The sequence below is a fragment of the Tenrec ecaudatus genome, chromosome 5 (assembly GCF_050624435.1).
Source record: "Tenrec ecaudatus isolate mTenEca1 chromosome 5, mTenEca1.hap1, whole genome shotgun sequence".
NCBI lineage: Eukaryota > Metazoa > Chordata > Mammalia > Afrosoricida > Tenrecidae > Tenrec > Tenrec ecaudatus.
The window spans coordinates 9,400,251-9,412,647 of record NC_134534.1 but is presented as its reverse complement, the minus strand read 5'-3'; the positions used below and the strand labels follow the sequence as shown (position 1 = coordinate 9,412,647).

At 50.0% G+C, this 12,397-nt stretch overlaps 1 protein-coding gene across 1 annotated transcript in view; it reads right to left on the bottom strand.

Moving 5' to 3' along the window:
* Positions 1 to 12,397, bottom strand: part of ADCY8 (adenylate cyclase 8) — a 185,025-nt gene that overhangs the window by 28,172 nt on the left and 144,456 nt on the right. Inside the window, exons 12-13 of the mRNA XM_075550577.1 lie at positions 5,263 to 5,435; positions 779 to 857 (exon numbers count right to left, since the gene is read on the bottom strand). Of these exons, the coding sequence (XP_075406692.1) occupies positions 779 to 857; positions 5,263 to 5,435 (252 nt within the window). The remainder of the gene's footprint in view (positions 1 to 778; positions 858 to 5,262; positions 5,436 to 12,397) is intronic.

The window sequence follows — 12,397 nt, the reverse complement described above, 5'->3', positions numbered from 1 at the left end:
GCGTGCCTGCTACACTGAGGTCTCACAGCCTTGATTATGGAGATGAAGATGTGGGTGTTGAGGGAGGTGAGTAACGTGGCCAGAGCCAGATACCACGGAGGGGAGGAACCGGGATGAGAGCCCACAACTTCTAGAGTGGGGATGCTATCCAGGCAAGAGAATTGGTGGGGAGCCATTCATTCCAAGCAGAAATGGAAGGCTCGCCGGACCCCCTCTCTTTTTTGGATAATGGTTTATTTGAAATGGTTACTCTTGAAGGGTGTTAAAATCACGCTGCCTACAACATCATCTTCTTCAGTTTAGTTTTTCATGAGGTGGTTTTTACCAGGCTCGGATTCGTTGAGCACCTCGAGAAGCTCGTAGTGTGAATGGCTGCAAACAATGGAGAGGGCTTCTAACTAGTCCACAGGATAGGCCAGGTCATGGAGGGGACCAAGCCAAACCCAACCCAACCCACTGCCATCGAGTCAATTCTGACTCCCAGAGACCTTCTCGGTCCGCCTAGAACTGTTCCTTAGGGTTGCTGACAGAGTACGTATCTATGGAAGTTGACAGCCTCATCTGCCTCCCTCAGAGTGGCTGGTGGGTTTGAGCTGCAGACTGACTTTGCCTGACCCAGGTCTCCTTGGTGTTTCAGTTGCTGGTCTCGAGGGACTGATTCGTAGCCAGGAGTCATTGGCTGCTGAGCACCAGGGAAGTTAGCGTGAGCAGCATGGCGGCGCTGCAGTCAGCCCGAGGGAACTCGGCAACAGGGAAGGCCGGAGGAAGGTCCGGTTACCTGCTGTCCGTGGTAGAACACAGCCAGGAGGAACATGGCCATCAGCAGGAGCGATGTCTCCTTGGTCCCCAGGAAATCTCTGTTGGAAGAAGAAATGCAAAACGGTGGCTGGTTACTGCCAGTCATGGGCTTATTGGTGTTCAAGCTGACTCATTGGAAAAATGGGATTAAAAAGAGAAACTGCCCTTTTGGGGGGGCTGCTCCCAGGCTAATTTGGAAAGCAGGACTCGCCAACAGTCACGAAGGTGACACAACTGGGTGGTACTTTGTTCTGTTCTACAGAAGGTCCAGGAGGCTTGGCGGTGCAGTGCTTAAACGCTGCACTACTAACAACAGGGTGGAAGGCACCAGCCACTTCTCTGGAGAAAGATGACGTTGTTTACAGCCCCGGAAACCTGAAGGAGCAGTTCTGCGCTGTCCCCCCGGGGTCACTGTGAGAGGATTCCGCCTGCACTGCTGCTGGGCTGTGGCTTGGTACACAGAGGCCACCAGCAGTCAGAAATGACCTCACAGCCAAGAATGAACAATAACCATTTGGAAAGCAACTGACCCCCAAGGACTTGAGGTCACGCAGATCAAAGCCCTTGAAAGACAATGACCCCCCCCCAATCATGTCTCCAAGTTGCTAAGCACTTTCCCCTGAAACCACCGAGCCTTTTGTCCTTTCTCATCCCCCACAGCTACGTGAGCACAAAGACCATCTCCTTTTTCTCTTTCTGTCCCCTTCCTTTTGTCAGATGGTGTCCTCCCTCAGATAGAGCATCTTTAAGGGAGCAGACAGCTCCATCTTTCTCCCCAGGAGCGGCTGGTGCCTCCGACCTTGTTGGTAGCGGCCCAGGGCTTTGCTACAGCGGTAGGGCTTGCTCAGGGTCATTCCCGGGGTGACGTGGTTTCATATCTGTGACCGCTTTTCCACGTGCACATCCTATCTATGAGCTGGACACTGTTGTTCCTTTTCCCAGGTATGGACCCTCAAGTGCTCATGTCTCCATTTGACAAATGAGAAGACGGAGGTGTTGAAGCATCACACTCAAGGTAACAGCCAGCGATGGGGAGGTCCTGGATGAGACCCTGGGTTTGCCAGTTTCGAAATGGTCACTTGTATCATCAAGCACACAGGCTTTGGCTCACAGAGTCTGATGGCCAGAGATGGGCATGTACTGGCTGGGTGTCCACGGGGCAGACCAACTTCCTCAGCCTCAGTTTCTCCAGGTGCAAAATAAGAACAGCAAAACCTGTTCCCAAGAGTTCTTTTGAGCATTGACTGTCAACCCTTTTATCTTTTTTTAAATTCTGAGTGCTTGGATAAGCTTTGGCCTGGGCTTTTGGAACCTGATCTGGCACGGTGCTCTCACCAACATGACCCACCTGCTCACACAGTGCTGATGGGAGAAATCCAACGTTTCTGTCCTCGTGGACATGCCTTACATCCCGACTGGGCCTGGCACATCTGATAGCCTTTTCTTTATGAGACAGCTGGCTTTGTAAAACCCAGTAATTTATCACTGGACACATACATTCCAGGGAAAACAAGAATACCTCCTGATCATTGAAAAAGAGCTGTTTGTCTGAAACTAAAGAGAGTAAACTAGACCAACTCAGAAACAAAACAAAGCATGGAAGAAATTTATGAATGTTTCAGTCTTTAAGGATACGTTTCAGATGGGAAAAATAATTGGTCTGAGGGTACAATGGCAGATGTATCTGGTAAACGAGCGAGGCCAAGGAACATCTACAAGAAATTGTGATCTACATGTGCTGGACACAATGGATGGATGTGTGGATTGTGATAAGAGTTGTACAACCCTGCAATAAAACGATTTTTAAAAAAAGAAAATGTGATCTAAATGTAGGAGGAATTACTTATCTATTTTATTTTGGTTGTCTTTATGTAATCTGAGGGCCTCATGGAGAGCCAAGTGGGTGATGCCTGTGATATACAATGTTATCATCCAGTTGGTGCTGAATGGATTCCAAGTCCTAGGAATTGAACCGTGTCCCATAGGGTTTTCAGTGGCTGGTGTTTGAGAACTACATCAGCAGGCTTGTTTTCTGAGGTGGCTTTGGGTGGATAGGAACGCCCAACATTTTGGTTAGTAGCCAAGTGTATTAATCATTTGCTCCACCCATGGGCAATACTTGGTTCGATATCCGGTGTCAGGGACTTGAAGCCAAGGGCAGCTTCACTGGGCTTCTTTGTCTTCACTAACCCACTGAATTAAGACCACCATCTCTCGGTGCCCAGGCGGCTCCGTGAAAACACATGCAGAATAATGCCCGTCTCAGGGCAGCCACCATCCCGGAAGCGAGACCGTCTTAGCTGGTGTCTCGGAAAACTGGCCACTTAGTTAGTCTGCTATTCAGCACAGAAACGTTGATGGGAACTATAGAGAATTTGGAAGATAATGAAACGATTCGCCACAAAGAAAACGAAAACGATCTCTAAGCTTATGACCCAGGGAAACCGCAGTTAATAACCCGGAGCCCGCGCAGCACCGCTCCCAGGCCTCTGGCTGCTTCGTGCTGTTTGTAATGGACTTTCACGCTTTGTGATAACACGTGGAAAGAAGTCCATGCAATTGAATGCTCCGTAAAGTGAGTTTCAGTGGATCCACACCGTTCCATTTCATGCACACCGTGCACCACTGAGTGTTCTTGGCCAGCCTTTCAGCTTGCAGGTAGGTCAGGGAGGATCAGCGAAGAGAAGTCACTTGCCCAAGGCCACTGGATGGCACGTGTCGTTAGTTTCAGGCCGTCCAGATGTTTTGTGTCAGAGACAGGATGAGAACACACAGCTTAAGTACCACAGTCAAGGTTTTAGTCACTGTGGTGTGTGGATGGGGAGGAGGGGGTGGGGGGACAGCTGGATGCGGAAATAAAAGGCAGAGGCGGCACTTTCTCCGTGAGCCTAGCTCCAAGTGTGGCCTTCGCTCTTTGTAGTGTGAAGGCGCTCTGGTGGCGTAGTTAGATACGTGGGTGGCTGCTCACCCAAGGTCAGCAGCTGGCACCCAACAGCCACTCTAGGAGACTGACATGACTTTCTGCTTCCATGAAGATGTGCAGCCTCAGAAAGCCAGCAGGGCAGTTTGACTCCGTCCCTTAGGGTCACTGGGAGTCAGAAGTGACGCAAAGGCAGTGGGAGGATGTTCACATTCTTAATGTGACTTTCTAGAAGCTGGGGCTGGAGGAAAAAAACATGGTAATTGGGCTGAATGACTCAAGAAGCAAGGTCAGCCTGAGCTTATTTGCGCTTACTTCCAAATCCATAGTGAACCGTTTCACATGGGTCTGATGTGGTAAAATCCATGTAAAATTGTTCACTAGAGATTAGTAAGTAAGCACAGGTAAGCCCATGCTCACTCTGCTTAACTGGTTACTCTAGATACTATCAACCTGAAAAGAGGTTTTGCTTCTGTAGGAAGGTGAAGGGCCGTTGGGAGAGACACAGATAGCAGCCAGACCCAGAAGCGAAATCTTTGATGTGGTGAAATCTAAGGGGCATGGTTCAGTACAGAGCAGTCAGTAAGTAAAAACAAGCATGCGCTTACCTTGCTTCTTGGGTCATGTGCTCCTGGAAGGTTGTATGGGGAATGCCAACCATATGAAGACAGTTTATTCTTTTGAAATGCGTTAGTAAGGGTGAGGAGCTGTTAGCTTTGCTTATTCCTGGGGGCTGCGATGATTAATATTGCTACCACCAAATTCTAATTAGATCCTACACCTCTTGGTGCTCCTGAAGTGGAAGCAAGGGCTTCCACCACTAGGGCCGCAGGAAGCGTGAGCGCAACGGGCATCCTGGGATCGGTGGGGCTGTGCCCTGTGGTGGGGCTGGCCCCCTTCTCTCTGCAGCCCTCCCCACCACTGTGGAGCCCATAGTGGTTGGAGATGGTGATGGTTAGGTGACACCCACCACCACCACTTCTGTCATCCACCCTGGGCAGGGACTCCTTGTACTCACACTGTCCTCCTTGGACAGTGACCCTGCTGGCACTATTCACTGGCCCACTGTCCTCACCCCATCTTCCCTGAATGTCCCCCCATTTCCTCCACCAACCTCCCAGCGGCTTTAAGCTGCTTCCGCCTACCTGCCCGAGACCTTGCATTTCCCACCCTCACCCTGCATCCTCAGTGATCAGACCATGATGTCATGAGGGAGTGAGAGAACATGTCCTGCAGCTGATGGGCCTCCTGATTGTCTCTGGGACCCCTGGCATATCATTCAAGGTGGCCCAAGGAGGGGGCCCCAGGCCTGGCCGCCGCCCCATGTGGGACCCGGATCATTGGAGGCACCACCTGAGAATGTTCTGTTAAGTCATCATGAATGCAGAAGGCTAGATCAAGGAGCGAGGAGCAGGTGTTAAGTCATAGAAGCGATAAAGCTGAATATGAGAGCTTGTTGCCTAGACTTGTACGTGCCAAGAAACCGGAGTGGGGAGCCAATCGGTCCAGCATGCCGGATTCACGCGGCCCCACGGCACACTTACTCTCCACTGTGGTGCTGGCTGTCGTAGCGCAGAAAGAGGGCTGCGTAGACAGTCTCCGTCAGCAGGGCATAGATGGCGATCATGATGAGCAGCACGGCCAGCTTCAGGACGGAGTTGAGACGCAGGAAAACGGCACAGGTCACCATGGCCAGCACCCCCGTGAAGACGAAATACTGCAGACAGAGCGTGCAGCTGGTCAGACTCAAAGGGCCGCCCGGGAGGCGCGCTCACCTTCAGCAGGCTTGGGCTCCCTCCCGGGGGCAGAGATGGGAGTTTGTCTCCCGAAGGAGGGCTCCAGGCCTCTTGAAAGCCAACAGATCCCAAGCTGAACTGCAACCCCCAAACCTGCTCCCCATCCTGTGCGTGGTGTCTTCTCTGTCCCCCTACTCCACAGCACGTCCTCACCGAGGCTGTAGCATGGAATTCCTCAATAGCTCTCATGCATCCAGCTTTCTCCTTCCACCCCGTGTCTGTACCGAGTCTCCCTGACAGCTCTCCGGCAGCCCTGCCTGCTGCTCGGCCCCATCCTCCACCCAACCACACTGCCATGGTCTACCTACAAGTCCTACCACACTGATCAGGTCTCGGCACTCACCTTGCTCAGGTGTTCCCTTGTGGCAATACGGACAAGGCCCTTCCTTCTAAGTCCGAGTTCTTTCCACTCTCTAAGCCCCCAAGCCTGTTCCAGCCCCTCTCACTACTTACTGCTCCCCCCAACGCACCCTTCTCTCCATGCCTCATTGCTCTGCGGTGCCAGCACCCTCTTGCTCAACCCTCCTCCAGGGACTCAGCCTAACTGCTCTAACAAATAGCAGCTCAGGGATCTTTATCCGCGAGGAAACCCTATGGAAAATCTTCGAGTGCTTCTGGATACTGCCTCACTGCAGCGCCCCGCATAGCACAGGGAAACACCGAGAGCTGCTTAGCTTGTAAATGTGGAACCCCCCAACAGCTGGATTCTTAGAGGCGCCGCCCTACTGGAGTGGCGCAGCCAGCGGTCTGCCTTCTGTGGGAAGCCCCTCGATGGATTCCCCTTTGGGCACCGTCACCATCTATCTTCATGGCAGTGGGCACAGACTGTGGCCAGCCAGTGGGCACAAGTAAAAGAACCCACATGAGCAGAGGCTCCCTTGGGAAGTGAGCTTTGATTTGGAGACACGTTTCTCTGTGTGGTTTTCAAAATAACCCACAACTCCCATTTTATAGGTAAAGAAACCGAGGCTCACAGTTCGAAGGGACGGTTCAAGATCTTGGAGCTGGAGAGTGGCACCCCAGTCACCTGGACACACCAAACTCACAAACCAGATTCACTGCCACAGAGTCGAGGCTGGCTCAGAGTGACCCTATAGGACAAGGTATCCTGACACTCTTCAGGAGAGTAGAGTGCCCTGTCTTTTCCCATGGAGTAGCTGGTGGTCTTGAACTGCTGACCTTGTGGATGGCCGCCCAACGTGTTAACACTAACTGCAGCCAGTCCTGATAAATGTGACCTTTTGGACAACGTCTGCATTGGTCAGGAGGAAAAGATCACTTGGGGTTCCCTCATCGTGCCTCCTGAATATTTTATGACAGTATTTAGAGATTTATAATAAGGCGTGGGAAACTGAGGAACAGGAAGAGAGTGCATGCAGATGAAATTCTTTATTCTCATATTTTAAGAAGCCCGACAGGCCAGGATTCTGGGTGGAGGGAGGCCTTCACACTTGCGGGCTAGAGATGAGTCTCAACCACATTCTCATAACCAAGATTGATCCCCACAATATCCTATCAAAATCGTGCTGCCTTAAAGTTACCACTTAGAAGCACATAGCTGATGGATATCTGACCAGCAACTATTGGAGAAACAGATGTGATTTTTCTCTCTGCCTAGGGGACTGTCACTCCCCCTTGCCTGTCCCCAGCACTGGTGTTAGCTTACTCTTCCAATGAACTCAGGGTCCTTTAGGGTTAGCGTACAGCCCAGTTGGTTACCTGATGTGGTTACCTGAAATCAGAGGGGCTTGCATGCCCCGAGAGTACATAAGATGATGATGATGATACAATCTCTGTGCTCTGGTTCCTGAAGCCGTGGCAGAGGTGAGCACCCCTAAACTTTTGTCTGTCTCTTAATTTCTTCCCTTCAACTACACAAGTGCCCCTTATGATCTGTCTGAATGCGAGGCTGAGTCTCACAATAAAGTATGCCTCAACCTCCTGTGAAAAGTAGCTTTCTGGTCACCCTTAAAAGGGTGATATTATCCTACTCATCTCTGTACCTTCAAACCTACTCAGGCGTTTCTTCTAGAATGGAGGGATGCACTAGGCATTAGAAGGGCATTGAACCAGGACTGAAAAAATTTGGAATTATTTCTGCTCTGGGGAAACTTACTTGGTTTTCTATGCGTCACTTTTCTTACCAATTAACTGGCTTGATTGACTAGCTTCTCAAGTGTGGCTCCTTCATTAATGTGGGATCATTTTGGGTGAGGCATTGGCAAATACTTTAAAGATCTCAACACATTAGAAAAGGTTTCTGGCACATCTAACACCAGGCTGAAGATCTCACAGCTCATATTTCTTAGGGTGAGTGTAAAGTATGTATTTGGGCCAGAAGGATGAGCTGACTAAAAAAAAAAAAAAAGTAGGTAATATCGGGGGTGACATTTGAATCTGAAACAAAACTTCTTAAGGTTGTGGCAAACTGAGTTGCTACTTTTGAAATACCCTCCTGGTCGTGCTATTCATGGCCCTTTGTGACAGCTGCTTGATGTCGGACTTCTATTACATGGTGAGAGAGTATTTGGGCTAGAGAGGTGGGTGACTCTCTCCAAATCCCAAGCAGCCATCCAAGGGATGTTTAGTGACTTCTAAGGTCAAAAGGACTCATCCCTGTATCCTTCCATCAAGTGTGGATGGAGCCCTGACTCAGAGTTCCCACGGAGGGCAAAAAGCTCATGCCTTTGTGGTACTGCAGGTAGGCAAAGGTGTGAATAAGGCCTGTCCCTGTCCTCAGGGAGCCTTTACTTTGGCCTCTCCTTTCCTCATAAATCCAATGGTGTCGTCTCAAACTGGGGTAATAGGCATTCTTCTACTTATTCTAAGAGCTTCATTTGGGCATGCTCTTTAAGGCAACTCATCCTGATGTCTCTGTGCAGAAAGCTGCGAGTGAGATGAGCCACATGCAAGTTCATTCTCCAGATTTATTCCCCCCCACAGAAACAGCCAAGATCCTCTATTTTGTCAAAAGTCAAAAGAAAGAGGGACTAGATTGGAGGGGACCCCCAATTGATTATGACTTGCATCCCAATACAGAGGATTTATGCACGGCATTCTCAATGTAAACGATGAACCATGCATTGAATAAAAAGTCATTGAAATGATTGTGCCCTCTGAGCAAACATCAATGGGAGCATAAAATAAAATAAAAGCTTGCAATCAAGGAACGGTGGTAGGCACTGGGACGCCAGGTAAATAAGAGACAACCCAGGCCTCACAGAGACACAGTCTAAAGGGGACGCCAGCCCAGGAAAGCCAATAGCAATTGCACAGGATGTTATTTATTCTGTCAGTAAGTGACCAGATACTCTGGGAGTTTGTCTCATCCATGGATAGCTCTTTCTCTCTTTCTTGCGTCAAGCAGTTGCGTTAGTGTGTCTATGCCAAGGGTGACGTGTGAACATTAAGATGATGCTAAAGGGGTATGTGAACTGGTAGGAAGACGAGTGGCAGACAATACATCATTAAAGGGACTCTTGGAAGCTAGATAGAACTGTAATAAACACACTGCCATTGAGTTGATTCTGACTCACAATGACCGTAAGGACAAGGTGAACTGCTATAGAGGGCTTCCAAGGTTGTAGATCTTTACAGGAATAGAAAGCCTCATTCATCTTGCTCAGAACAGTTAGTGAGTTCAAACTGCTGACCATGTGGTTAGAAACCTAATGGATAACCACTGCACCAGTGGGGCTCCTAAGCCACCAGTGTACAAATACTCAGCTCACTGCCATCGAGTTGATTCCGACTCATAGTGACCCTATAGGACAGAGTAGAACTGTCCCCATGGGTTTCTGAGGCTGTAGCTCTACAGGAGTAGAAAGCCTTGCCCTTCCCCCAGGGTAAAAATAGGCCTCTATGGAAAACTGGCTCTCACTGACCCTTTAAAATGAGAGCTAGTGCTGACTACCCTTGAAAATAGAACAAGCTGCTTATTCTGATGTGTGGGAGCAGATAATAACAGGATTTGATTCTGAAATGCTCAGAGTTCTTCCTACGGGGGCTCCCGGGCCACACTCAGGGACGTGAGCTAAGGGCTGGCCGGGACTGAGCATGCGATTCCCACTCATCTAGCGCACTCACACAAAGGCTTTCTCCTTCGCGAAACGGCTGCTCCAATTGAAGCTGGGATATGCCTTTCTGCAGAGCCATTGCCCGCAGTCTCACTCATTTTCAGTAAGTTGCCGATATCCAATTAAAGTCTGACCATCCTGTACAGAGATTCCGTACACCAGGGGTCCTCAAGCTTTTAAAACAGGGGGGCAGTTCACTGTCCCTCAGACCCATTGGAGGGCCGGATTATAGTTTTTAAAAAAACTATGAACAAATTCCTATGCACACTGCACATATCTTATTTTGAAGTAAGAAACAAAATGGGGCAAAAAGACCCAGCAGGCCGGATAAATGTCCTTGGTGGGCTACATGTGGCTCATGGGCCGTAATTTGTGGACCCTGCCTTACATCATACAGCAGATCTTTACATTTCTGTCAAATCCTTCCATTTTAATGGCAGGGTTTGGACTAGGCATCTGTTCTCCTGGAGGGAAGCCCAAAGGTCAGCTATACCTGAGAAGAGCTGAGACTCAGAGAGTCAGGGACCATGTGTAAATGATGGGGCCAGGAATATGCCTTTCAGCTCATTGGAATGTCTGATTCCCTCCAGTGTGACTGGGGAAACCCTCCAGGGACCTGGTGCCACCCCAGAGAACAGTCAGGTGAAGACGGGGTTCAGCACGGTGGTTTTAGCAGCTGAGGGCGGAGAGTCCAGATTCTAGAAGGTTGTGTGAGCTGAGGATGGGGTATCTGGATTTGGATGCGTGGGCTCTTTGTCCTCAAGGGAAGATGAGGGCCGGGGATAAGTAAGTACGTGTGCACCATGCGATCATCTCCGTAGTGTATCATTGCAAACGCTGCTGCCTGGTGCCGCTGTAGGGTAAAAATACCCACAGACATTTCTTACTCAGTGGTGTAGCTGAGTTCTTATTAAAGTATTTTACAAACTAGGTGGCTGACTAGATGTGGCCTGGGGCCACAGCTGGCTGACTCCATTGGGCAAAATGATACATTGCGTGTAGGAGGAAGATATTAAAATTTCGATTCATATTTCCTTCATTTCACCTTCTAAGATCTCTGTGTCCATCCTATACACTATATATATTAACAAGGTAGTACAGGTAGGTGACAAACTCACCTCCCACCATGAAGTCATTTCCCACTCGGAGCGACCCTGTATGAAGTTTCTGAGGCTGTCAATCTTTATGGGAACAGAGGGTCACAGTTTTTTCTCCCATGGGGTGATTGGGGAGTTTGAGGTGGGCTAGCACCAATGCTTCACCGACAGTGCCACCAGGGCTCCTTACAGATGTGTGGCACAGAGGTAAATGTATATTGGCAGAGCCAGCTCCAAACTTTTGAACTGGAAATCATAAGCATCAATAATAAAGGCTGAGGTTGATTGAACAGGTACTTCTACAGGGCCTTCCTCTCAACTCTGTACATGAACTAACTCAATCGTTACAGCCACCCATGGACAAGGGACACAGTTCACCCTCATTTTAGAGCTAAAGTAACCGACGCACAGAAGCGCCATTCCACCGTCAACCTCATTGACCCACCAGTGTCTGAGAGCCAGCAGACCCATGAGCGTTGTGGTCTGGAGTTTTGAAGTTTGGGCTTGAGACCCAGGTGATAAGAACGCTGACCCAGTGAGGCGGAGGCACGGGTGGGTATCTGACAGACAGCTCCTGCCAGGCACTGCGGTAGAAACGCAATATGTGCTACTTGACGAAGGAGGCACCAGAGAGCTAGACTCCACAGCAACTGTGAAGACCCAAGGAGTGAGTTCCGCTGTACAGTTGAGCAAACCGGGCCTCAGAGAGATTAAACATTTACTCAAGGTCCCCGTGCTAGAAAGAGAATGAGCTCACATAGGAAGGGACTGCAGCCTTGCCTCCATCTGTGTTTCAGACTCTTGGCCTACGGATTGCCTCTTGGGACAATGCCACTTCCCATCCCCTTCAAGCCTGGGAATCTTTGGGGAAGGTGGGATCCTACAGAAGCCTCTAGATCAGCGGTTCTCAACCTGTGGGTTGCGACCCCTTTGGGGAGGTCAAATGACCTTTTCACAGGGGTCACCCGATTCATAACAGTAGCAAAATGACAATGATGAAGTAGCGACGGAAATAATTTAATGGTTGGGGGTCGCCACAGCATGAGGAACTGTCTGAGAGGGTCGCATATTAGGAAGGCTGAGAACCACTGAACGGGAAGAATCTCTCTTCCTTTACTAAAGATCTCTCACACTCTGGGTAGAAGTCTAGGTTAAGCCCTGGCCTACGGTCTGTGGAAAGTGCCAAACAAGAGCTGGTCCCTCCTGCCCCGCCCAGCTCCTCCTGAGACGGAGGGCTGGACTTGGAAGTGGGCACTGAGAAACGCAGCAGACAGGGATGGAGTGACCAAGTGCAGAGCCCCAAGCCTCGATCCCAGACTTCAAAAGAGAAGTGAAGAAGGAAGACAAAGACAGGATCGGCACTGAGAACGTTAGTACCCGAGCCTGGGCGGCACCACCCACAAAATGGACACACGAGTGGCACCTGCCCCCTAAATCCCGAGCAAGCAGCGAAACTGTGCATATCCAGTAACTCCACTCTGATGAAGGGGTGAAGACCCCCTTTTCAGAAGGTGCTCAGACCACGTTGGGGGTGACGATGAATCCAGAAGAGACGATGGGGTGCATGCGCTCCACCTAACAGCTTGGGTGGCATCTGAAGCTGGCAGCCCCTTAGAGAATAAGGGTCAAGCCAGGATCTCAGTGGAGGGTTGTCTGGAGTCTGATGGGAGATCCCCGCTGCTCTTCCCCCAGACACAGAGGTCTGCCCTC